Below are 27,520 nucleotides of genomic sequence, written 5' to 3' on the forward strand. Positions count from 1 at the left end.
TTCACCTCCCACTACTGCCTGGATACATTGTCCAGGAGCGATGGCCGTTTTGGCCAATCGATATTGCGTAATCTATTTGCTTAAATTGCCAACTTACTTCCATCCCTTTTCAGTTAGCTTGGAGGTCACCCACATGTGAGAATATCATGCCTGCTTGTCCTGGGATAAAGCACAGTTACTTACCGTAACAGGTGTTATCCAGGAACAGCAAGCATATATTCTCACAACCCGCCCGCCTCCCCGAGGTTGGCTTCTTTGCTGGTTAAGTGAACTGGAGACCACGAGGAGGAGATGCGCCCTCTAGTGGAGCAGGAAGGCACGCATGCGTGGAGCAGCAGAGCAAACTTAAAATCTTCAATCAAGTTTGCTTGAAAAAGCTGTCCGCATCGGGGCTCCGTAGATGACGTCACCCCACATGTGAGAATATATGCCTGCTGTCCCTGGATAACACCTGTTACGGTAAGTAACTGTGCTTTAGGGAATCTTGTAGGCTGTTGACACAGTTGTTTCATTTTTGGGGTACTCCCATTCTGGATCTCTTTGTATCCCAGTCTAATACCAAATGCAGCAAGTTCTGTTCCCTTCAACCAGCTCCGCAAGCTATAGCAAGGGATACTTTTTCCATTCGCTGGGTCACAACTTGCTTTATGCCTTCCCACTGTTTCCTCATCTCCAAGGTGCTTCAGAAAGTCTCCAGAGATTTGGCTCACATCATCCTCATTGCTTCCCGTTGGCCCAGACAGATTTGGTATCCACTCCTGGACCTTCTGGACGCTCCACCATTGAGGAACCATCCCTCTCTATTATCTCAACAGGTTGGGCAATTACTTCATTCCAGTCTTTGCAGTCTAAATTTGACAGCCTGGAAATTGAAAGCTCAAACTTAATGCATTTACTACTTTCTCAGCTAGTAAAGACTGTACTTTTTGCAGCCAGAAGACAGTCGACTCTAGAAAGTCTTACCAATCCAAGTGTACACGTTAGATTTCGTCTGGTCACAAAATCACCAGCTGGATCCTCTGGTTTGTCCAATCGATTGTTTTATCATATCTTCTCCATGTGTCAGACTTGGGCCTCAAATCTAATTCAGTTCGATTTCATCTAGCAGCTATCTCAGATTTCCATACCTACGTGGATAGTAAACCAATTTCACAACATCCACTGGTTTCTCATTTTATCAGAGGCCTCAATAATCTTCGTCCTCCAGTGCGAGCTCCTCCACCAGCATGGGACCTGAATTTAGTACTGGATATTTTAATGCATGACCTGTTTGAACCATTGGGGTCTGCTTCACTTTCTATCCTTACTTGGAAAACAGTTTTTCTTACTGCTTTAACATCAGCCAGAAGAGTTAGTGAACTGCAAGCACTAGTCACATATTACCTGCATCTCCAATTTTTTCCCAATAGAGTACAATTACGAACTCATCCAAAATTTCTTCCTAAAGTAGTCACAGATTTTCATCTTAACCAGACTATTACTTTGCCTTCGTTTTCCTCCTCCACACTCCTCTTCAGCAGAGCAGACTTTACATACCTTGGACTGCAGGAGAGAATTACTTTAAAAAAAAAAAATCTCAAAGCAACTGCTCCCTTACGTCAGACAAATCAACTTTTCATTTCCTATAACCCAGCTACCCAAGGAAAACCAGCGTCACAAAGAGCTTTATCCCCTTGGATAGTAAAATGCATCAACTTTTGCTACACAAAAGCACAGCTTCACTCGTCTGGTCCAATTGGGGCTCATAAAGTATGAGCTACAGCTTCTTCAATAGCAAACTTGAAATCCATTCCTATTCAAGATATTTGCAAAGCTGCGACTTGGTCCTCAGTGCATACATTTACAAAGCATTACTGTCTGGATCAAAGTTTTGCTCAAGATGCGCAATCTGTTCGCATTATAAATTCTTTTCCACCACCCAGAACCTAATTTCATCTTGGGATTCACCTACAAGCGTGCCTGCATTTCTTGTTTGTCTACGGAGAAAGCAAAGTTGCTTACCTGTAACAGGTGTTCTCCGTAGACAGCAGGGGAATGCAGCCACACTTTCCCACCCTCCTTCCTCTTGTATTTATTTCCTTTATGGCTAGGAACAAAACTGACAGGCTGAGGGGAGGGGCTGGGAGTGTAGGGTCTCCTGCACATGCCCAGTAAGCTATTTAAAGCTTAACTAGCTAGGGGAGAGCTCCAGCACACAGGCTGTCAGCAGACTTCACCTACAAGCGTGGCTGCATACCCCTGCTGTCTACGGAGACCATCTGTTACAGGTAAGCAACTTTCCTTTATTGCCTATATCTCTATTTGTGTGAGGAGTATGATCTCTTTTTATGTGCATCTTTCAATGCAGCACATGGTCTGTTACAGATATGTGAGACATGATCTGTTACTCATCTCTCTCCTCGATTATGTAGTGGGGGCACAAAGTTATATACTTTGTCTTTGTATAGCAATGAAGGGCATAATCTGTAGTATTTGCTCTTTTCTTGTGCAATCCCACTTTTTTCCCAGGCAAAGTGGGTTATGCATCCCATGTTGCAAGACTGCTTGTAGGAAGCCTCATTTACATAATTTTTCAGACCCTCCCCTCTTACCTCAAGACTCCAGTTGCTTTCCTACAAGCGAGACAGTAGGAGCTACTCTCTTCAGCTCGTGTCTAATTTTTCTTCTACTCAGTAATTTTACCTGTTATCACATCTTTGTGTTGCAGAGGTTCCCCTTGGGGACAGCTCTGGCTGTGGGAGATCGCAGACTTTTGGAGATAAAAGTCTGTTTCCAGGAGGTTGGCTGCCTTGCAGCTTGCACATTCAGATGGGGGCTCAGGGTGTTGGGACAGAGGGGCAATCGGAAGACCAGCAATCCAGTTTGCAAGGCTTGTTGAGGCAAAGGTTCTCCCTGTAAGCTGTTACAGCTTCCTTTCCTGCAGCTCCCAGCACATTGCACAGTGAGTACAGGGCTGACAGCCTGTGACAGTGATTTTGAGGGGTCTTTAAAAGTAGTTTTTGGGCAGTTTGGAAGTTAGCCCTAGTTCCTCCCACCCCTAAAATTGCTGCTTTTTGGGGGGTTCCTGTGCTTTTCCTGGGCTGTTTTTCTTTGAAAATTACACCCACGGCGGCCATCTTGAAATTTCCTTTTTTTCCCCCCATAATCTTTATTCATTTTTTACATCTTACAACAAGTGTATCAATAAATTGACAATTGAAATTAAGTACATCACTTGAATTTCTTTCATATTTAACAGTAATACATAAAATTTAACCCCTTCCGTCCCACCCTTACCATAACATATGTAATATATATTTTTTTTCATTTTTTAAAAACATACAATAAGTGAAATACAGAGTAAATTAATCATTCTACAATATAGACATTACTTAAAATTCTCAAAAATTCATACTTATTAATACCCTCCCCTCACCCACCAAAACTTTTCCAACCATTTTCCAACCTTATTTACCTCCCATCCCTCCCATCTATAGAGATTCTACAAAGGACGTCAAATTAATTTTAAATTTTTATTATTCCCTAATATGGCAGCATTCATTGTCTCATATTTATATATTAGACATAAACTTGCCCACCAAAATGTAAAGTTGAGGCGATCCCAATTTTTCCAGTTTCATGTAATCAGTTGTATAGCTGTACTTGTCATAATATTTGGAGGGGCAAAACTGCTAGAATAGCCTTAGTATCTTTACAAAAAACAATTGAGGAGGGAGGGGTAAATTTTCCAAATTTCTATAGGTATCATCAGGGTCAGGGTATGTACTGGATCCTATCTGATCTCATGGAACATTATCCAGAGTGGTTAATTTTGGAATGGAAAATTATGTCCCCAATGCGTTTATCTCATATATTAGACATTAAATTACCCAGTTATGCTAAGGATAATAACATTATTTTGGATACTTGGAAGACCCTGAGATGCATAAATAAATTAACTGAAATTCCTATAGAGAAATCTTTGTGTCAATCGCTATGGCTCAACTCCAAGATACAAATAGGCGGTTCAAAAATTGCATGGAAAGATTGGATGACATCTTGAAATTTCCTGATTTGAATTTAAAGTTGTATTTTTGCCAGAAAACCACTCAGATGTACACAGGGCAGAATACTTTAGATTCATGTCCTGTTTACTGTTGATGGCTGTCCGGTGAGCAGCAGTGTTCCACTTCTGCATTAGGGGGTGACGTTTTGTTGGGCCTGGGTCCCTCAACCCCTTTAAAGGGTCCTGCTGCTCAGTCCAGCTGGGGCTAGTCAGAAAAGTCAAAATTGGCCCCCGGTGACTGCACGCTTACGGCCTTGGCGAAACATAGCCATGATTTGGTGTCAGGCAAAAAATCCTCCCAAAGTGCCAGAGTTCCTAGGTGACAGCTGCTGCTTTGGACATGCTCTTCTGCTCTTCCAGGCTTATCTGGTCAAGAAAAAAGTGCCATCTGCACCTGCTTTGGCATCATTGCTGGCTTTGGGGATTCCCCCTTCCCAGGGCATGAGTCTTAAGTCCAGATTCCCTGAATTGTTCAGTGATGATTCGCCGACCAATAACACAGATGACCTGGTGATGCCATTGCTTACGGGGAATGTAGTGGCGCTCGCAGATCTCCAAGATCCGGATCTAGGAGAGGTTCCAGATCTGGGTGAGGACCCTACGGTGCGGAGATTCATTAAGCCCTCAGCTTTGGTTGGGTTAATTTCTGAATCTCTCCAGGAGTTGAAATTGGAGGTTGGGCAGTGAGCAGCAGCGGAATGCCCTCTTGTGAGTAGCACAAAGTTGCAGTCTTCGTCCTTTCTTGATCATTCGGACAGCAAAGATGCTCACTGATCACTGGGAGTTGCCAAAGGGTCATTTGAGAGTTGCTAGGGCCATGTCCAAGCTTTACCCAATGGCAAACACATTTAATCAGTGTTTTGCATCCCCGATAATAGATTCCCTGGTGGAACAGATCACCAAGTGCACTTCTCTCCCTAGTAATAGAGGGGCTGTGCTAAAGGACACAGGATCGTAGGACTGATTTTGCCCACAAATGGTTCTTTGACTCTGCAGCCTCTGGGCTGAAAGCGGCCATAGCCGCTTCTTTTGTGGCCTGAGCTTCACCATGATCCTGACACTATAGTGCTCCAAGATCTCCCATTTTTAATTTCAGGTGTGGATTATGTGGCAGATGCCTTGTATGATCTCTTAAGAGGGATGAGCAAGCTCTCGCCATACTTTTATTTTGGCATGTAGAATGTTGTGGATCTGGCAGTGGTCTAGTGACTTATCCTCTAAGGTGATCCTGAGTAAATTATGTTTTAGAGTGAAATTACTGTTTGGTAAAGGTTTAGATGACTTCATGGCTAGTGTGCAGGCCCCGGTCCTCTCGACGTCTGGGATGTTCTAGCTTTCATCCCTCCAGATGTTCCCATCAGTACTATAGAGGCTACTCAGGACAACGATCATATCAGTCATCCAAACTGTGGTTTGGTGGATCTCTGCATATGCTCCTAAGAAACTAGGCCCTTGGCTGACACCAGGCCCTCGGCTGCTCCTTTGCAGATCTTAGGGCAACACTAAGCCTTCCTGACAGAATAGTTGTCTATTCTGCACCGCCGATCGCTGGGTTCTGGATATTCTTCGGGACAACTACAAACTTGAGTTTTATCGGCCCCCAGCAGCGCTTTTTCTGGACCCCCTGGTGGGGAGGCTGGACAAGGCGGCCTGAGTAGAAGCCACATTTCAAAGGTTGCTGGATAATGTGGCCGTAGAACCCATCCTGGAACCTGACTTGGGCTCCGGCAGACATTCGATATACTTCATCATGCCATAGAGAGGCTCAAAGCGGTCAATGTGTCCCTCAAAGTTCCTTGTTTCAGGATGGAAACGGTATGGTCTACGATTGCTTCGGTGGGAATTCTTAGCTTCCTTGGACTTGACAGAGGCCTATCTGCATAGCCCCATTTTTCCAGAACACAGGCGATATCTGAAGTTCCATGTTCCGCAGTGGCACTTCCAGTTTGTGGTCTTGCCTGTCAGGTTGGTGATGGTGGTAGTGGCAGCAAATCTGCAAAAACTCAGAATTCAAATCCATCCGTACCTTGGCAACTGGTTCACCAGAGTCCAGTCAGAGGGGTGTCAGGCAGTTCACTGGGTCATTCGGCTCTTTCAACGCCTAGGCTGGGTGATCAACTTTTGAAAGAACCACCTCGTGCTGATGCTTGACTTAGAATATCTGGGGGTATGCTTTGCCACAGGACGGAACAAGGTGTTTTCTGCCCAACTTTAATGGTCTCCCACAAAAAGAAATCCGACGTCTTCAATTGATCCAAAATACAGCAATAAAACTTATTTACAAACTAGGGAAATATGATCACGTCACTCCAATCTTGAAAGATGCCCACTGGCTTCCAGTGGCCCACCGAATTACATATAAAATTATTCTCCTGACCTTTAAAATAAAATCTTCTCATTTGCCCTCATTTCTATATAAACTTCTCATCCCCCAATGTTCATCCCGTACTCTGAGATCCACAAACCAAAATCTTCTTTTGATTCCCTCTATTAAAAACTTTTTTTACACACGGAAAATAAATTTCTCTGTCACTGCTCCAATACTATGGAATTCTTTACCTCAACCTCTTCGTGACGAACAACAACTGGATAAATTTAAGATTGGCCTAAAGACTTTTCTATTCCGTGATGCATTTATTTCAGTTTAGTATCTATTCCTCAGTTATTTTTTAATTATTTAACGTCAAAAAAAAAAAAAAAAAAAAATTACTTCAAAGACTTTTCCCCACCCTAATGTTTTTTCCCATCCCCTCTTTCTCCCTTTTCTCTCAACATTGTAACTTTACCCTACCATCAACCCCTTCCTTCACAATCAAGTTTGTCTAGTCTATGTTTTATATACACTGTTTGTCCTCTAAATATAGAATATATTAACTTCTCTTCTTTTTTAAATTTTACTGTAATGTACACCGGCCAGATATTTATTTGATGGTCAGTATATTAAAACCTAATAAACTTGAAACTTGAACTTGAAGCTTCACCAACTGCTATGTGCCTTCTTGGAGACTCCGGTCCCGACAGCCTTGCAGTACCTGCAGGTCCTGGGGTCCATGGTTGTGACCATAGATGTACTTCCCTGGGTGAAGGCTCATCTCTACCTGCTAAAGGATGCACTTATTTCATGTTGGAGTTCACAGAGGAATCCATTGCATTCCCAGTTCCCTTGGATGGTAGAGGCTTGGATCTCCGAATAGGTGATCCTGATGGATGCCAGCCTGTTCAGCTGGGGTGTTCTTTGTTTGCAAAGCCAGGTCCAGGGCCAGTGGTCCCCAGAGAAAGTGGTTGATTGATCACCTAGAGCTTCAGAGCTTCGGCTGGCTCTCCTGCACTTTGAACGTCTTCTCTGGAATCAGGTGGTGCGTGTCTTTTCGGACAATGCCATGGCAGTGGCTTATGTCAATCGGCAGGGAGGCACCAGAGGTATGTCTGCGCAAGGAAGCCCAGCTTCCATTTCAATGGGTGGAAAACCACCTTTTGGCGATTTCACCAGTGCATGTAGCAGGAGTGGACAATATTCAGGTGGATTATCTCAGATGTCGCTCTGAATCGGGGGGAAAGATCTCTGTTCTAGAGAGCCTTCAGCTGTATAGTGGAACGGAGGGGTTGTTCAACATTCAACCTCATTGCATCACCTGCCAACAATAAGTTGGATTGGTTCTTTAGCCGCTGTCGCGAGCCAGGAAGCAAAGGCTTGGAAGTGCTAGTACAATCCTGGCCACTGGAGGGTCTTCTTTATGTTATTCCTCCATGGTTTATAATAGGATACCTGCTGAAATGGATCAAGGTGCACAGAAGTCGGGTGGTTCTTGTGGTGCCCAACTGGCCAAGACAACCGTGGTATGCTGACCAGGTTAATTTGCAGCTGGATCAGGGGCTCAAGCTTCCCTGCCATCCTCATCTCCTTACGCAGGGCCTGATTGCACTCCAGGATCTGGACCGCTTTGGTTTTACGGCATGGCTATTGAATGTGCAGCCTTAGTCCACCGAAGCTCTTCTTCAGGCGATAGCTACTCTCTTGTGCAAGAAGTCAACTGTGGCAGTCTATGCGAAAGCTTGGAGATGTTATCACAACTATGGTGTATCCAGAAACATGAGGATCCGACTTTATTGTTGGTACCTCTGATTCTCGCATTCCTTCAAGATGGACTGGAAAAGGGCCTGGCTATCGGCTCTTTTCAGGGTTCAGATAGCCGGTCTCTCTTGTTTGGGTCCTAAGCCTCTGAGAGGCTCTTTGGCTGTTCATCCAGATGTTGTCTGTTTTCTTATGGGCACATTGAGGCTTCGATCCCTGCTGTGGCTACCCTGTCCAACTTGGAATCTCAATCTAGTTCTCCAATTGCTGGCTCTTGTGCCCTGCTTCTGGAGCAAGCGTCCTTAATTGATCTCGCTGTCAAGACTGTTTTCCTGGTGGCCTTAGCTTCAGCCTGCAGAGTTTCTGAGCTTCAGGCTTTATCCTGCAGAGATCCTTTTCTTTGGATTACGAATTCCAGCATGTTTCTGCGCACTATTCCCTCCTTCCAAGTTCAATTTATTTGATATACCGCAAATAGAAAATCAAAGGTAAATCTAAGCAGTTTACAATAAAAATATAATAATAACTTTATTTTTATATACCACAATACCACAAACATTTCAAAGCGGTTTACAGAGGAAGAGACTATATACGGACAGCGATATTACAGAGAACTTTCAAAATTACATTAGCATGTTAGGGTTAGTCAAATTTATCTGGAGGTATTTTGGAGATACATCAAGGTTGAAGTGGGGTCAGAGAAATTTGTCAAAGAGATAAGTTTTGATTGATTTCCTAAAAGTTTGGTAAGAAAGTGCGTTTGAGTTGAAGTTGGTTAGACATTTGTTCTATTTACCTGCTTGGAATGATAATGCTCTATCAAGGAATCTCTTTTAGGTACAGCCCTTTAAGGATGGAAAAGCGAACAAGTAGGTACTACTACGTGTGTTAGTTGTGCCTGGGAATTCGAAATGATGAGACAGATAGGCTGGGGATGAACCTGTCATGGTTTTGCAGCAAAGGCAGGTGAACTTAAAGTTGACCTGTGCTTCCACAGGTAACCAGTGTAGTTTTTTGTAATACAGGCTTACATGATCTGATTTCTTGAGGCCATAAGTGATACGGACTGTAGCGTTTTGGACAATTCTAAATAAAATGGGAACAAAAATTAGACTAAGCACAAATTTCACAAACAGACAGAACAATAAGGAGAACATGAGGAAAGAGGAATCGGTAGGTTACAATAAAAAAAAAACCAGATGATTGGGGAAAGGGATGAACAATAAGGTGGGGAAGAATACATTTTTGATTCTGCCCATGCAAATCGAGAACTGTGATAGTAAAGGCTGGATGCAGCTTTTATGAAAAAATGAGTTAAGAACAGAAAGTCAAGGAGAAATAGTATGTTTTTAATTGCATCTTGAAAGTCACAAATGATTTTTCAGAATGGAGATAGTAAGAGGAATTCCAGAAAGTGGGAGCCATGACAGAAAGTGGTCTCTAGTTTTCACATTAACTAGGAGGTTTGGCTGCCTCGGGATCGAAAGAGCAGGGCTGAGTGTTGAGGCCGCTAGATATGCGCAGAATTTTGCTGTGGTACTTGGAGGTCACAAATGAGTTTTGGGTATCCAACCACATTTGTACTGGTGGGTCCTGCCCATAAGGGCAGGCTGGCTTCGAAAGCCACCATGTAGAGATGGATCTGTATGGCTATTTCATCGGCCTATGTCACCCTCTTTCTGTGAGGACTCATTTTTCTAGAGGCGTTTCTTCCTCTTGGGTAGAGTTGTCAGCGATCTTTTTGGAGATTTGCAGGTCTGCTACCTGGTCCTTCTTACATACTTTTACCAGATTTTACAGGATTGATGTGGCGGCCAAGCAGGATATGGATTTTGGTTCTGCCGTACTGGCAGCAGGCTCATCAGTTCCACCCTGACTCTTCGGGACTGCTCTGTAATGTCCCACTTGTCCAGAAATAGAGCGGGATTGTACAAGGACAAAAGATTAGGTTCTTACTTTTGCTAATCTTTCCTGTAAATCCACGCTGTATTCCTGGTACCCGCCCTGGGAGTTGCTGATTCACCGATTGTCTGCCTTAAGTATTGGTAGGCTGGACTTATGTTTTCTTGACCAGCCTTTCTTTTTTTTTTTTTTTTTTTGAGTTCAATAATTTTATTGAATATTATAAATAATATACAGAAAGCAGTTCAAGTACATGAAAATTGAATAAGAAATAGTGATGTAAAAACAAAAGAAACCGTAATTGCATTCATTTGCATATAACAAATTATTAAGAAGAATTCAGAGTATTTGAAACTGCTAAGAAAAGAAATAGAAAGGGTAGATAAGCAGAGAGGATGAAGTAAAAGAAAAAAGAAAGTGAGGATGAAGTAAAAGAAAAAAGAAAGGTAAAGAAGGAGAAAGAGAAAGAGGGAGAAAAAGAGAGAGGTAGAAGTGTCTACGAGGCAGAATGAACATATGAATCTAAGAACGACCAAGGTGATTTATTTCGCATCAATTTTGTAGAGAAACGAGATATCATGTTCTTTTCATATGCATTTGATTCGAATTTATGGTACATGCTCAAAGAGTTCCACCAAAAGGTGTAGTCTAGTAATGTAGATGATTTCCAATTTTTTAAAATGTGCATAAGAGCTGTCACAAACATGGTGTCAATGAGTTTAGGAGGACAGTTTGATAGTGCGAAGCAAGGGTGTTGAGAACGAAGGATTATAATGTCCATGGAAATAGGTTCTGAACATTTGGTAATAGATTTTATGGTGTCCCAGATACGAATCCAAAAGGAATGAACCATAGTGCAGTGAAGAAGCATGTGATCAAGAGTTCCAGGCTCTTTCAAACAGTTCCAACAGGTAGGATCTTGTTTCAGTTTCACTTTCCACATTCGAAACGGAGTCCATACTGCATTCCACATAACAAAGAACATTGATTGCGAGACTCTTGAGGATAATAGAGGACGATTTGTAGATGACCAGAAGAGTTCCCAATCTATTTCAGAAAGCGTGGTCTTTAAGATAGAGCCCCAGTGGTTCATGGATTGAGGCGTAAAAGTGAAGGTGTGACCAGCCTTTCTAAGAGTACCATCTGAACGTGATATGCACTTTGCCTTGAGGGTCCCTAGCTGTGGCTTACCCCTCTGTTAGTGCAGGCTGTGTCTCCTTATAACAGTTTATTTCAGGTTTATACTGTTGACTTTTCATGTTATGAACAGATTGGACTTATTTGTCATGGAGTGTCCCTGTACCCCTACCTTTGGTCTATGTCCTCTAAAGGTGTCACTGTCTGCTTTTGCTGAGGGTCTGAAAAAATTATGTAAATGAGGCTTCCTACAAGCGGTCTTGCGACATGGGATACATAACCCACTTGTCTAGGAATAGAGTGTGGATTTACAAGAAAGATTAGCAAAGGTAAGAACCTAATCTTTCATTCTGTCTCTGTAGGTCTGGTACCATCTGCAGTACTGATTGTTGCCAAAAAATAACTGATTGGACAAGTTATCCCTCCAGCTATTTTGAAGGAGTGACCCTCTGCCCTAGGCAGCAGCTAAGATCCTTCCCGACAACATGACCATCCTCAAAGTTCAGAGATATGCCCAGATGTGTGTCTTCATCTCTTAACACTGATAACGAAGTGGGAAAAATCATAGACCCTGCGATTCCCTCTTGCTCTTGTTTTTTTTAGACTCACATTTTATTTGAACTGGTTGCTGATTTCTCTTTGTTGGACTCTTCAATGTTATAGGTTGAACTGGACAGAGCAATTGCAACTGAATAAAATGTGCTTTCACTTCCGGTCTGTTTCTTTTTAGTAATTGCTAGGACGTTGAGGGCATCTACAAGTCACACTCCCAGCCTGGATGAATTAAGTATGAATGTGTTTTTTAGAGCTATGATATATTTCTTCATGCCAGATGATTTATTTGCTTTGTGCTTGCATAAAATATGTTATTCTTTTGCCTCAGTGCAGTTTGAGGGGCTAATGGCCATGAGACATACTAGGGAAGGTGTAGCTAGTCTATCTGCTGTGATCTGCCACAGCTACTTTGTATAGCAGAACAGCTGTCACAACACCGAGGATTACTTTACCCAAGACTCATTTCTGTCTGTAGTTTAAAAAAATGTTTTTATTTATGAATTTTTGAAAACATAATAGAATTCTTCATGAGTAATGTCTAAGAGAAGTATCTTTGCTTGGCATAAAGTTATTGCTTCCTGTATAATAAAAAGTGACGGCCATCTTCCAGGCCATTGTGTCTGTTCTGCAGTCTTCATGTTTTTCGTTCTGCCTTTCCAACTGGATTCACCAATAGGACCAGACCCCAAGATGCCAAACCTGCCAAGATAGGGGAAGGAGGGGGGGAAAACTGTTAACACATATATAGGCTGTAGCTTTAGGAATCCAAATATAAAAAATGACCATGAAATGTAGAGCAGAACATGGTTACAGGATGGCAGAAAAAGACCAATATCCATTCTGCTTAGTTATTCCTGTCTATGCTACTATTTGCCTTGTTTCTCCAATGAAATAAAATGACTTGCCCAACACCACATAATTTTAAGTGATAGCATATTTTAAACTTCTAAGCTAAAATGTGTGGTAGGTTTAGAAGCAGTTTGAGCTTGTAGAACAATTTATACTCGAGTAGACACACACAATTGCTTATGGAAATATATACTGGACAAGTCCAAAATTACAGCATCTGAACTACAAATAATTCAGACCTTCTACCCTCCCCCCTCAGATGGTCCAATGCCTTTCCCTTCTCAGCTCAACCCCCAACCTCAACCCCCAACCTATCTTTTCAGTAAGCAAGTCTTCCATGCTACAGTACCAGCAGTAGACTTACAGGCTGCCTCTGACCCCTCCTGCCCTTCCAAAAGCAGGAAATTGCATTAGAAGGGGTGGGAAGGTCCGGTGCAGGTCAGAAGCAACAGTAAGTCTGCCACTGGCGCTGCAGCATCGAAGACTTACTAAAAAGGTACACCAGAGGTTGCGCTAAGGAGAGAGAGATGCTGGACTGTGCAGTTGGGGAAGGGGTAGCCATGGGCTCTGGTATGTTCTTAAGCTGCAGAGACAGCTGAATTGGGAAGAGAAATACAGAGAGATGCTGAATTTTAAAACTACTGCTTGAGAATCCGGAAAATCCAACTGACCTAATTCCCAAGAAGTCCAGATTTTTAGACAAGATCACGGAACACGCAGGTAGGAGTGTGCATGCGCGCTTAGCATTTTATTATAGTAGATACACAAACACACACATAAAAGTAGGTACTTAGAAAACACACCACCTACTTTTATGCAATACCAGTACTGTATACCTCAGGGGTGTCAAAGTCCCTCAAGGGCCGCAATCCAGTCGGGTTTTAAGGATTTCCCCAATGAATATGCATGAGATCTATTAGCATACAATGAAAGCAGTGCATGCAAATAGATCTCATGCATATTCATTGGGGAAATCCTGAAAACCTGACTGGATTGCGGCCCTCGAGGAAGGACTTTGACACCTCTGGTATAGTTATTCCTAAGGTGGAGAATGGATGGACCAAGGCTAAGATCTGCAATTATTTGTGTATCTTATAATGCTTTACACACACTAGTGTTTAAGCCCGTTACATTAACGGGTGCTAGAGTAGATGTCTGTCTGTTTTTATTTTTTTGTCTCTCTCTCTTCTTGGACGGTCTGTCTGTCTTTCTTTCTGTCTGCCTCTCCGTGGCCCCCTTCCTATGTCCATAGTGTTCCATCCTATGTCCTTAGTTCCTCCAGTTCCACTTTCCTATGTCCTTAGTGCCCCCTTCCCATGTCCTTAGTGGCCTCAGTGCCTCCTTCCTATGTCCTTAGTGTCCCATTCTATGTCCTTAGTGCCCTCAGTGCCTCCTTCCCCAGTATCTCCTTCCCATGTCCTTAGTGCCCCTTCCTATGTCCTTAGTGCCCCGTCCTGTGTCCTTAGTGCCCCCCAGGGCCTCCTTCCTATGTCCCCCTTACTGCCTTCCAAATTTTGTCTCACCCCCACCCTCCGAAGCCAGCCTGCCTCCCTCCCTCCCACCCCCCTTTGCAGTATAACCTTTGAGAAGCATGTTTCCATCTTACCCCCCCCACCACTACTGCTGTCGTGCAGCTGACCCCACTTACCCTCCCACTGTGAGTCAACCGACGGGCCTCCCGGCTCCGGCAGCATCCGTAGCGCTCTGGGCACACTGCTTTGCGGCCTTCTGCCCTGATTTCCTCTGCTGTGTCTCTGATGATGTCATAAAGGATGCAGCAGAGGAAATTGGGGCGGTGGAGGGGCGCGAGGCAGCGTGTTAGGAGTGCTGCAGACGCTGCTGGAGGCGGGAGGTTTGTGGTTGTCTCGGGGTGGGATGGTCAGGTTGGAGGGTCAACAGGGGTTTGGGGGGGGGGGGGGGGGGAGGGCACGACAACGACGAACTGCATTACAGGAAAACAGAACCCTAGGCGCGCATGCGCACTCCTACCTGCCACGGACATACAGATCACGGAACACGCAGGTAGGAGTGCGCATGCGTGCTTAGCGTTTTATTATAGTAGATACACACACACATAAAAGTAGGTACTTAGAAAACACACCACCTACTTTTATGCAATACCAGTACTGTATAGCTCAGGGGGTCAAAGTCCCTCCTCGAGGGTTTTCAGGATGTCCCCAATGAATATGCATGAGATCTATTAGCATACAATGAAAGCAGTGCATGCAAATAGATCTCATGCATATTCATTGGGGAAATCCTGAAAACCTGACTGAATTGTGGCCCTCGAGGAGGGACTTTGACACCCCTGGTATAGTTATTCCTAAGGTGGAGAATGGATGGAGCAAGGCTAAGATCTGCAATTATTTGTGTATCTTATAATGCGTGTTTGTGTGTGCACACTTCAATTACTGGAACGTATGTACAAAGTTATTTCTGTCTCTCAGAGTAAGTGGGAGCATTCAGGGAGGATATTCTATAAAAGGTACATACATTGCTTGGATTATTCAGATTTTATAACAACAAGGGCACTTGCCACCATCCTTATGTGGTTGCCTTTTTACAATTTTGCAGGTCTGTACAAGCTCAGTCTTGACCACAAATGCTGGTTGTATGCCCCTGATGCAGCCTTGTAAGTGAAATTCAGCCACATCGGGCACTATTCCTGGGAGTATTTGTTTAAATACAAGATTTTCTTCTAATGATCTGCTTGTTGTCTTCTGTGCCACATTGGATATGGTGGTTCTTATACAATTCCACTTTATTCGGTGATGATTGGAATTTGAGGCTTCCTACAAAGTCCTGGCAGGTATACAGAATTAACCGAGACCTAAGCTCCACCTCTTTCATGTCAGCACTGGCACCTCCTGTAGGAGCTTGTCTTTTATTTCAGTCTTTTGCGGGTTTCGCCCTTGTGCTGCAGAGGTTCCCTGCAGGGACAGTTCTGACTGGGAGATCGCAGACCTTTGGAAAAATCTGCTTCCAGGGGGTTCACTGCCTGTCAGTACACTCTCAGGACAGTCTGCACTTCAGATCAGGTCTCAGGGACCATTCCCTTGGGCGCTTGCTCACTACAGGTTTGTCCGCTAGTGGGTCGAGCGTAGGCTGCGTGGCTCCATGGAGGCACACCTGGGATTGGAGCCAGACTGTGTTCCTCCTCCAGGTGTCTGTGCAGCGTGTCTGAGGGTGGTGCAGGTACCCAGCCATGGATGTCTGGCTGGTGGGGCAGTCAGAAGAATAGAAGTCCAGCTTGCCAGCTTCCTAAGGCAGAGAATCTCTGTATGCTGTTTCAGCTCTCTTTGCAGTGTTTTCTCATTCAGCACGTTACAGTGAATACAGGCTGACAGCCTGAATCAGTGATGGGGGGGGGGGGGTCTTAAAAAGGGGGTTTGGGGTGGTTTCACTGCATGCCCTACCCCCACACCCCTAAAATCTTAAAATTACCATTTTTGAGGGCTCTTTGCGTTTTTCCTGGGCTATTTAGTCAAAATCAGCATCCGTGGTGACCATCTTGGATTTTCCCGATTTTGATTTAAAATTATTTTTAGCACTTGCAAGCTTTGTTTTTGCAAGAAAACCACTCAGATGGACTCTCCAGGGCAGGATGTGATGGATTCATGCCTTATTTGTGGTGGATGGCTGTCGGGTACACTGCTGTGTTCCACGTGTGCTGTGGCACGTGAGAGGGTAAGACTTGCCCAGACCCTGTGCCTTTGACCTTTGAAGGGGGTTGTCATGCTTCTTCTGTCCCGGTATCTGTGAAAATGGCATCAATGGGCCCCAGGAAGTGCGCAGATGACGCTACGGCAAAACGCAAGCATGGTTTGGGGGACAAATCTCACAAATCCTACAAACATTCCAAGTAAAGTCTGCTCCCACCACAGAGGATGGGTTTTCTCCCGATTTTATTAAGACGATGTATCAGGCTCATTTGGCTAAGAAGCTTCTGCCTATCACCCACAGGCAATCTTGCCGGCCTCAGGGACCCCCTCCTCCTCTGGATCAGGGCCTTTTCTCTTGCCTCCCTCTGGGGTTCCAGCAGGCAAGCCAGTAGTGCTCCCTTATGTCTGGAGGCTCAGATGATGTTCCAGTGGGCAAAGCCCATCTTCAAGCACTCTCAGCAGCCCATGTAGCAGGAATGGACAATATGCAGGCTGACTTTCTCAGCCAGCAGGCTCTAGACCAGTCGGAGCATTCAGCTTCATTGTGCAATGCTGGGGAAGGCCCGAGGTGGACCTGATGGCATCAGCCAAGAATGCAAAGGTAAAATGTATTTACAGACAAGCAAAATCAGGAAGCACAGGATTAGATGTGTTGGTTCAATCCTGGCCTGAAGAGAGGCTTCAATATGTGTTTCCCCTGTGGCCCTTGGCTATTGACCCACAAGGTTTATTTGGAAGTAGTCAAATCATTGCTACTCTTCTTTGAGCTAAGAAGCCTACACTAAAGACTGGAAGGCTTTCCAGCTCTAGTGCGCCAAAGATCAGGTTGAGCTTCTCATAGCGCTAATTCTGTGATTCTGGCATTCCTTTTTGGGTGAGAAAAAGGCCGAGTGGTGGTGTCTCTCAAGGTCCTGGTAGGGAGCCTCTTGTGCTTCTGAGCTAGAGAGGGAAAACAATCCCTGCCATCTCACCCTGATGTGACTCGGTTCTTGAAGGGAGCAGCCTTTTCCATCCTAGAATCATTTGAAGAGCCTTTCCCAAGCCTCCGTTCGAGACTCTCCAAGAGGCAACTCTTCTGGACCTCAGAGTATGGAATGGTATTCCTGGTAGCAATAGTTTCTGTGAGATAGATCTCAGAACTGCAGGCTCTCTTTCCTGCAGAGAGCCCTTCCTAAGGATCTCAGAGGCTGGGATTTCTCTGTGTATGATACCTTCTTTCCCACCGAAGATTGTTTCTGCCTTTTGTGTTGACCAAGAGGTTCATTTACCTGCTTTTTATCCTATGGGTTTGACTGAGAAGGCTGTGATTTTGTAGAGGCTGGATGTGCAAAAAATTTTACTCCACTACTTAAGACAAATAAGTTTTGCCTTTATGACCACCTTTTTGTTCTAACCAGTCAGTCCAAATGAGGCAGACCAGCTTCCAAAGCTTCTGTCACTAGATGAATTTGCATGGCAAGTTTGTCAGCATACACTGGCTATAGTACCGTATTTTCACGCAAATAACACGCACCCGTATAAAACGCGCACACGGATATAGCGCGCAGAAATCACGATGATTTGCACAAAAACTTTGATATACCGCGCTCACGGGTATACCGCGCATGCTGCCCGACGCTCCTTTCGCCCGCCCTGACTTTCCGTGCGCTGTCCCGACTCTCCGTTCACCCCCCCTGACTTCCGTGCACTGTCCCCCCTTGAAGGTCTGTCCCCATCCTGAAAGCCTGATGCCCCCCCCCCGACGTCCGATACATCCCTCCCCCCCCCCCCCGAAGGACCGCCGACTCCCCAACAATATCGGGCCAGGAGGGAGCCCAAATCCTCCTGGCCACGGCGACCCCCTAACCCCACCCCGCACTACATTACGGGCAGGAGGGATCCCAGGCCCTCCTGCCCTCGACGCAAACCCCCCTCCCCCCCAAGAACCTCCGACCGCCCCCCAGCCGACCCGCGATCCCCCTGGCGACCCCCACGACCCCCCCACCCCCCTTCCCCGTACCTTTGGTAGTTGGGCCAGAAGGGAGCCCAAACCCTCCTGGCCACGGCGACCCCCTAACCCCACCCCGCACTACATTACGGGCAGGAGGGATCCCAGGCCCTCCTGCCCTCGACGCAAACCCCCCTCCCCCCCAAGAACCTCCGACCGCCCCCCAGCCGACCCGCGATCCCCCTGGCGACCCCCACGACCCCCCCACCCCCCTTCCCCGTACCTTTAGTAGTTGGCCGGACAGACGGGAGCCAAACCCGCCTGTCCGGCAGGCAGCCAACGAAGGAATGAGGCCGGATTGGCCCATCCATCCTAAAGCTCCGCCTACTGGTGGGGCCTAAGGCGCGTGGGCCAATCAGAATAGGCCCTGGAGCCTTAGGTCCCACCTGGGGGCGTGGCCTGAGGCACATGGTCGGGTTGGGCCCATGTGCCTCAGGCCGCGCCCCCAGGTGGGACCTAAGGCTCCAGGGCCTATTCTGATTGGCCCACGCGCCTTAGGCCCCACCAGTAGGCGGAGCTTTAGGATGGATGGGCCAATCCGGCCTCATTCCTTCGTTGGCTGCCTGCCGGACAGGCGGGTTTGGCTCCCGTCTGTCCGGCCAACTACTAAAGGTACGGGGAAGGGGGGTGGGGGGGTCGTGGGGGTCGCCAGGGGGATCGCGGGTCGGCTGGGGGGCGGTCGGAGGTTCTTGGGGGGGAGGGGGGTTTGCGTCGAGGGCAGGAGGGCCTGGGATCCCTCCTGCCCGTAATGTAGTGCGGGGTGGGGTTAGGGGGTCGCCGTGGCCAGGAGGGTTTGGGCTCCCTTCTGGCCCAACTACCAAAGGTACGGGGAAGGGGGGTGGGGGGGTCGTGGGGGTCGCCAGGGGGATCGCGGGTCGGCTGGGAGGCGGTCGGAGGTTCTTGGGGGGGAGGGGGGTTTGCGTCGAGGGCAGGAGGGCCTGGGATCCCTCCTGCCCGTAATGTAGTGCGGGGTGGGGTTAGGGGGTCGCCGTGGCCAGGAGGGTTTGGGCTCCCTTCTGGCCCGATATTGTCGGGAAGTCGGCGGTCGTTCGGGGTGGGGGTGCGAGTGGTCCTGCCGGGGGGGGGGGGATGTATCGGACGTCGGGGAGTCGGCCGGGCAAGAGGGCTTGGGCTCCCTCTTGCTCCGATCGTGGATGCGGGTGTGAGCGCGTGCGAGCGGTCGTTCGGGGTGGGGGTGCGAGTGGTCCTGCCGGGGGGGGGGGGATGTATCGGACGTCGGGGAGTCGGCCGGGCAAGAGGGCTTGGGCTCCCTCTTGCTCCGATCGTGGATGCGGGTGTGAGCGCGTGCGAGCGGTCGTTCGGGGTGGGGGTGCGAGTGGTCCTGCCGGGGGGGGGGGATGTATCGGACGTCGGGGAGTCGGCCGGGCAAGAGGGCTTGGGCTCCCTCTTGCTCCGATCGTGGATGCGGGTGCGGATGGGAGCGCGTGCGAGCGGTCGTTCGGGGTGGGGGTGCGAGCGGTCCTGCTGGGGGGGTGAATCGGGCGTCGGGCGGGGTGGGAACTATGTTTTAAAACTTTGGTATACCGCGCTCACGCATATAACGCGCGAGGGGTATGCGCGGTAGGTAAAAACGCGTATAACGCGCGCGTTATATGCGTGAAAATACGGTATACAGCTGCTTATTTCCATCAAAGCTCATTCAACCAGAAGTATGATATCCTCATGTGCGGAGTACCAGGCAGTTCCACCCAAAGAGAGCTGTAGCGATGCTACTTGGTCCACTCTCCATACCTTTACAAGGTTCTACAGAGTGGATGTGGCAGCTCGAGAGGACACTGATTTTGGGTCCTCAGTCTTGTGGGCAGGCTCATCTGTCTCTCCATAGACATCTGGCACATCACCTAATGTTTGGATTTTTCTGTATGTAATAGAATGAATAATAAGGTTCTTATCTGGATGATCTTGTTTCTGTTAATACTAACAGGAGTCTGTATAGCCCAGTGGTCTCAAACTCGTGGCCCGGGGGCCACATGCAGCCCGCCAGGTACTATTTTGAGGCCCTCAGTATGTTTATCATAATCACAAAAGTAAAATAAAACAGTTTCTTGATCATATGTCTTTTTAGCTATAAATGACAATATTATTATTAAGACATAAGAACATAAGAACATAAGAACTGCCATCTCCGGATCAGACCCATGGTCCATCGAGTCCGGCGATCCGCACACGCGGAGGCCCAGTCAGGTATACACCTGATGTAGTTTTAGTCACCCATATCCCTCTATGCCTCTCATAAGGAGATGTGTATCTAATTTGCCTTTGAATCCCAGCACAGTGGATTCCTTAATAACCTCCTTTGGGAGAGCATTCCAGGCGTCTACCACTCGCTGCGTAAAACAGTACTTCCTGACATTTGTCCTGGACTTGTCCCCCCTTAGCTTCAAACCATGTCCTCTTGTCCGTGTTGCGTTGGACAATGTAAATAATTTATTTTCCTGCTCTATTTTATCGATGCCTTTCAGCATTTTGAACGTCTCGATCATGTCCCCTCGCAGCCTCCTCTTCTCAAGGGAGAACAGTCCCAGTTTCTTGAGTCGTTCCTCATATTCCAAGTTCTCCATACCTCTTATTAACTTCGTTGCTCGTCTCTGCACCCTCTCCAACAGTTTGATATCCTTCTTTAGGTTGGGAGACCAATGTTGGACACAGTATTCCAAGTGTGGTCTGACCATTGCTCTATAAAGCGGCATTATGACTTTCTCCGATCTACTCGTGATTCCTTTCTTTATCATGCCTAACATTCTGTTTGCTTTCTTTGCCGCTGCCGCGCATTGTGCCGACGGCTTCAGGGTCCTATCTATCAGTACACCCAGGTCCTTTTCTTGTTCGCTCTTACCCAGAGTTGCGCCTGACATTCTATACTCGTATTCCTTATTCTTACTACCTAAATGCATTACTTTGCATTTCTCCACGTTGAACTTCATCTGCCATTGCTCTGCCCATTTCTCTAACTGATACAAGTCGCTTTGGAGTTCCTCGCTATCCTCCTGCGATCTGATTGCCCGGCATAGCTTTGTGTCGTCTGCAAACTTAATGATCTCACTGGATATTCCGTCTTCCAGGTCATTGATATAAATATTAAATAGGATCGGCCCAAGCACTGAGCCCTGGGGCACACCACTAGTCACTTTCTCCCAGTCTGAGAACTTCCCATTTATGCCCACTCTCTGCTTTCTGTTTTCCAACCATTTGCCTATCCACCTTTGTATATCTCCCTCTATTCCATGGCTTTGTAGTTTCCTGAGAAGTCTTTCATGTGGAACTTTGTCGAATGCTTTCTGGAAGTCCAAATATATTATGTCCACCGGCATTCCACTATCAATTTGCTTGTTCACGGTCTCGAAAAATTGAAGTAAATTCGTTAAACATGATTTCCCTTTCCTGAACCCATGTTGACTGGGTTTCATCAAGTCGTGTGTATCTAGGTGCCGGACTATGCTATCCTTGATCAGTGCTTCAATCATCTTTCCAGGGACAGACGTAAGACTCACAGGTCTGTAGTTGCCCGGTTCCCCTCTCGATCCTTTTTTGAAAATTGGCGTGACATTCGCTATCTTCCAGTCCTCTGGTATCTGTCCAGTTCTGATTGTCAGATTGGCAAGTTTTTGCAATAGCTCTCCGATTTCAACCTTCAATTCCTTTAAAACTCTCGGGTGAATTCCATCCGGTCCAGGGGATTTGTCACTTTTAAGTTTGTCGATCTGGTAGTATATCTGGTCCAACTCCACTTCAACTGTGGTGAGGCTGTCTTCTATTACTCCACTAAACACTTTCACTGCTTCTGGTATTTTAGCGGTATCCTCCTCCGTAAAGACGGACGCAAAGAAGGAATTTAGTTTGTCAGCAATTTGTTTATCTTCCTTGATGTACCCTTTTCTTCCCTGGTCGTCCAGGGGTCCCACCGCCTCTTTTGCGGGTTTTTTTCCCTTTCACGTATCTAAAGAAGGGTTTGAAGTTTTTGGCTTCTTGCGCTATTTTTTCCTCATAGTCCTTTTTGGCATCCCTCACCGCCTTGTGACATTTCTTTTGATCATCTTTATGTATTTTCCATGCTTCGATTGTTTTCATGTGTTTCCATTTTTTGAAAGAGTCCTTCTTTTCTTTTATGGCTACCCTCACCTGTCTGGTAAGCCATGCCGGTTCTCCCTTACCTTTTGTTCTCCCCTCTTTGGAGATCCTTGGAATGTGGAGATTTTGTGCTTCTGTGATAGTATTTTTCAGTAGGGACCATGCCTGGTCTACCGTTTCAAGTTTGTCCACCTTTTTCTTGAGTCGTTGTTTCACCATGGCTCTCATGCAAAATTGTCATTTCTTTAATAAGACATTAACTATTTTTTTTCTGAGGCCCTCCAAGTACCTACAAATCCAAAATGTGGCCCTGCAAAGGGTTTGAGTTTGAGACCACTGGTATAGCCTGCCCTGTGCATTCTGCAATTTGCCTGCTTTCTGCCTCTGACAACTCTATGGTACAGAATTGGAGTAGTTCTCTTGTCAGTTGAATGAACATGTATGATTAACTTACCAATAAAGTACTGGTACTGAGTTAATAATCTTTGGAGTTCCTTATGTGTTAGTTCTAGTTGCACACAGCAGGTTGGTTCATTGATAAAACCTATGTTGCAAGTTCGTGCTAATTCTTTTTCATGAGTTACAGAGCAGAACGGAAATGTATGTTATTTTCAGGGAGGTTCCCTGTGCCCCTCCTTCTCTTTTCTCCTGTTACAGAGGAGTGCGATTGCTTTGGTACAGACTGAAGAGGGAGCTATACTCCACTGGTGAAGGTGGAGGAGCTGAAAGATATGAATGACACTCTTCTGCATGGATTGATCACCTAATGTATGGACTCCTGTGTATGTTAACAGAATCAAGATTATCCAAGTAAGAACCAAATCTTTCAATCGCTTGACTTGTTTCTTTACATCATTCATATGCTGTTTATACCAAAGTGGCTTACAATAAAATATATATAATTAAATAAAATACCACTATTATAAAACAGCACAACAATTTGCATGTTAGCAAGGACAAGCATCTGAAACTCACACATTGCTCAGCCTGCTCCATAGTACCAATGATTCAAAGGTGTCATGAGCAAGGGGAAAACATGCAAAAATAAATAGGGCTTCAGTACTTTTTTGAATTACTGTGAAGATGCACTAAAATGTACATTTTTCAGGATATCTTTTATATGCCTGAGAAAGATTTACATACCCACTGAGAACTAAAGTGCACAAGCCTGCTCTGAGAATTAAAACCATGTTTGCATACATAACGAGATCTATGTCTTGAAATGGCTTGTTGACTTTTACAGAAGCGGGGCCTTATTGTTTAAAGGTGCCCAAATCAGCCAATGCCTAGAAAAATGGTGCCAGCCACGCATCCATCATGTTGAGGTGCCATTTATAGAATCATGCTTAGAAGTGCATGGGTAAAAACGTAGGCACAGGAAATGTAGGTGAAGGTTTTAAAGGCCTATATTTCAGGCACTTAAGTTTTTGGAGAATTGCGTTTAGTGATGCCTAAGTCACACTCCACCCATTAAAATTCTTACTTAGGCATAAGGCGCTGCTAAGCACCATACAATAGGTGCCTACCTTTTATAGAAGTGGGTAAGCACTTATTGCCCTAATTTATTTTCAATTATTGAGGCTACTAAAGGGATTTTGCCAAGTAGATAGTTGCTCTTTAGAGAATCTGATCCTGAGTGACCTTTTTTATATAGTTTCCAATTTAGTATCCTGTATTGATAGTGTTAACAAACCATCCCAATAACTCTGCAGATCAACTTCTTCCTACCCTACCACCCCGTTCACTCAACTGTCTTCCACACCTACCCAAAACTAACTGATGTAACCTCACTGTCCTTACAGTATCTCTTGTTGTTCTTGTTGTATACCGTCTTGAACTGAAAAGGTATGAAGGGATATAAATAAAGCTATTATTATTATTGTTACTTTATAATATACTCTGTATACCACAACTTGTTTATTGGACAAACACCCTAATGAAGGCTCAAAATCTTATACCTACACTCCTCATTCAAATAATACAATAAGGAATAATATTCAGTACATCAAAATTATCCTTTATCGGACTGCTTGAATAAGTGGTGTACAGCTAGGGTGTTCTATAAAAAGTTGTGATTTATGACATATAAAGTAAAAATTAATTGATCTAAAGAATTACTGAGATAAACTTGCCATAAGTCTGCATAGGTGAAATGATATGTGCAAGGCTATTTCACACATAGTACAGCTAGAAATATGTCTAGCCCAGACATGGGCAAACTACAGTCCGCGGGCCATATCCAACCCGCTGAATTACCTTCGTGGCGATGGTTACTATTCTTTCTACAAGTAACTGGAGCCTTGAAGTAGAGAGTTGCGCAGGGACAGAAATCCCACCCATCCCCGCCAAGATCCGCTCCGTCCCCGCCAGGATCCTCTCCGTCCCCACCCATCCCCGCAAGGAATTACCTCCATCCCCACCCGTCCCCATAAAAAGCAGCAATTACTTCTGACAGGATCATCAATTCCACAGTTTCTTTTGTGTTTGCGCTGCAGTTTTCCTTGTGGAATCTCTTTGGTGGAACCCTTTTTTTGTTTTCTGTTCAGGTAATTAACTTATAAACCCCCTTTTTTTACTAAGGCTGACGTGTCCATTATATTATATGGACAAACCCTGCTTCCAAAGCCTTCCATCCCCGTGGGAGTCCCGTTGGCAAGAGTGGGGTCCCTGTGGGAGTCCCGTGAGCCAGAGGGGGGTCCCCATGGGAGTCCCGTGGGTTAGGGGGAATTCCCGTGGGACCCCCGCGATCCCCGTTCCCGTGCAGACCTCTACCTTGAAGTCGCTTGTGGCTGCCTGACGCAACCGGAAACAGGAAGTTGCATCAGAGGAGAGCTTTCTGGCAGATGCACCTGACTTCAAGGCTCTGGCTGCTTGTAGAAAGAAAAGTAAACAGCACCACGAAGATAAGGGAGATGCTCGGACTGCGGTGGGAAGAATGGGCCTGCTGGACAGTGTGAAGGGGGGGGGGGGAGGGGAGAGAGAGAGAGAACAGGGGAGAAGAGGCTGCTGAAGGGAACTGGGGAAGAGAGTGGTGAGAAGATGCTGCTGAAGGGAATTGGGAAAGAGAGAGAGATGTCAGACTATGGGGGAAGCAGTAGAAAAAAAAAATTATATTAGTTGTGTTGATAAACATTTATAAACAAAGCCCTGCAGGCTTAACATCTCTTTCTCTAGTTCAGCAGCGAGAACTTTGATTTATAAAATGACAATTGTACAGAATATGGTTTCTTTCTAAACTTTTTCATAAGTTTTATATTTATAAGTTCAGTATAAAACTATTTGAGGCTTGTGTGGATGGGATCAGATGGGCTGCGGGTATGGGGACTGAGCTCGGCGGGATGGGTCTGGCCCCTCTGTCAAATTTAGGAACCCACTGTGGCTCATGAATCAAAATGTTTGCCCACCTCTGGTCTAGCTGCCCAAAAGGTTTTCAAGAGATTCATTAGGGTAAAATCCTGAAATCTTGCTGGCTAGGCTTGAAAAGCATGTTGCTCTGTATATTCGTAGGGGCCGCTCGGTCTCATATAAGGCATAAGCTAGATGCTCAAAGACAACTCCTTAAAGCCCTCTCCGGTACTCACTTATAGCGAACACCACCTGTGTGATGAGACCAGCCCCCGGTGGCTTTGCTCTCCCTTGCATGGCGTTTCGGGCCCCCAAGTACACGAATCCCCCTGCAAGAATAAGGCCAGATCCACAGAGGACGCGACAGGCCCAGCACTGGTCAAAGGAGGAGGAAGGCCGCGGCGCAGGAGGAGCCGTCGAGGACATAAGTAGAAAACAAGCGGTGCTAACACAGCAAAATACTGCTATGAAGCAGAGACGTCCGAACACTATTCAGTTATAGGACGCCGGAAGTGAGAGAGCGTCGTTGGCAAAAGCGGAAATAACGACGCGGCCAGGGCAGGTATAAAAGACTGTCCGGCAGCGTGGTGAGTCCTTTTTCAACCAAGCAGTTGGAGATGGTTAGTATGTTAGGTAGTCTAGAATTGAAAGGGTTTTGGTTTTTGGGGGTTTTATTTTTTGCTTTTCGGGTTAATGCTGCCTATGGTTTTATCTGTTTTTATTGCTTTAAAATTGTGAGGGGTATATCTCAGTTCCCGACGTTTCCTAGTACTGTAAGTTGGTTATGGGAGGGAGGTGGTGATGGGTAAAATCTTTCTATTCGGCTGCGCCTCCTTTTCTTGGCATACACAGGTTGATCAGTACATGTGTATGTAATGTTCGGAGGTAGAGCATGTTTCCAGTGCTATGTCTTCGGTGCTAGTCCGTTCCTTGGACTGGTTCTATCCTCAATCTCTGGCACAAAAAGATCGTCTGGGTACTGTCCAGTGGAATCTACTTGAGTCTTGCTCGTACATTATCTTTTTGTTAGTGATAAGCTCAAAGTGAGTTTTGTTTAGGTACACTAGGTATGCGGAATTTTGTGCTATCTGACTAAGTCTCTGGCTGTATCTTCTGTTGCCGCCTTCCGATTAAGGCGAATTAGTTAATTGTTTGCATGGTAGTAATTGTTTCTTGTATTCCAGGTGTATGGCTAGAACGCGTATGGGGAGTCTGAGCGGGAGAAAGTACTTAACAACCCCGCCTTTCAGTTTGCACTGTTAACAACTTTGTCTGAGGAGTCTATGCTAGAAGATAAGCAATGCATCATCTATTCTAAACGATGGAATGGGGAAAAAAAGCAATATTGTTTTATCTTGTTACATACAGTCTTTTTGTCTCTTGTGGCCTTTCCTGCAAAGGCCCGTGAGCCAGTGTCGGCCTTAACAAATTTCCAGGGTTCTATTATAACCCTCCCTTCCCCCAGCTCTGATAGCTGCTTCCTCTTTTTTTTTTCTTTCCCAGCAACTGTTCTCTTACTCTTTGGGCCGCCAGCAGCGTCGGTGAATTGAACAAACTGCCTTCGGTGGCTCGGAAGCTTTTCCTATGTTACTGCTCCTTTTCCCTGCATAGGCGGGAAGCAGTAGCAGAAGGAACGTTTCTGGGAGCCAAAGGCAGCGTGTTTAGTTCGCTCGGCTACCAGCAGCCTGAAGAGTGAAAGAGCAGCTGCCGGGAAGGAGAAGGGTAAGTATTCGGTGGTTGTGTTTTTTTTGTTTTTTTTTTGGGGGGGGGGAGGGTCCCTTAAGTTTGCTGAAACTGAAACCAGGTGGAACTTTTTTTTGTAGATACCCATACAAATGTATAGTGAGATATCAAATCTTTGACATATGTTTTCTTTG

The 27,520-nt window shown here is 45.8% G+C and overlaps 1 protein-coding gene, 2 long non-coding RNA genes and 1 other non-coding gene across 6 annotated transcripts in view; 3 read left to right on the forward strand and 1 right to left on the reverse strand.

Moving 5' to 3' along the window:
* Positions 1 to 11,870, forward strand: part of UBXN1 (UBX domain protein 1) — a 77,589-nt gene extending 65,719 nt beyond the window's left edge. For all 3 annotated transcript variants that reach the window (XM_033956831.1, XM_033956833.1, XM_033956834.1), the window contains exon 10: positions 11,519 to 11,870. In XM_033956831.1, the coding sequence (XP_033812722.1) occupies positions 11,519 to 11,559 (41 nt within the window). In that variant the 3' untranslated portion in view covers positions 11,560 to 11,870. The remainder of the gene's footprint in view (positions 1 to 11,518) is intronic.
* Positions 11,871 to 12,181: 311 nt separating this feature from the next.
* Positions 12,182 to 26,145, reverse strand: LOC117365900. Its single transcript, XR_004540466.1, has 2 exons — positions 25,880 to 26,145; positions 12,182 to 12,410 (listed from the first exon to the last, which is right to left on the reverse strand). It is a non-coding gene; the product is annotated as an uncharacterized LOC117365900 (long non-coding RNA).
* On the forward strand, positions 26,134 to 27,020 carry LOC117365901. Its single transcript, XR_004540467.1, has 2 exons — positions 26,134 to 26,263; positions 26,828 to 27,020. It is a non-coding gene; the product is annotated as an uncharacterized LOC117365901 (long non-coding RNA).
* LOC117366277 lies at positions 26,473 to 26,608 on the forward strand. The gene has a single exon (XR_004540550.1). It is a non-coding gene; the product is annotated as a small nucleolar RNA SNORA57 (small nucleolar RNA).
* Positions 27,021 to 27,520: the final 500 nt, after the last annotated feature.

The sequence above is a fragment of the Geotrypetes seraphini genome, chromosome 8 (assembly GCF_902459505.1).
Source record: "Geotrypetes seraphini chromosome 8, aGeoSer1.1, whole genome shotgun sequence".
NCBI lineage: Eukaryota > Metazoa > Chordata > Amphibia > Gymnophiona > Dermophiidae > Geotrypetes > Geotrypetes seraphini.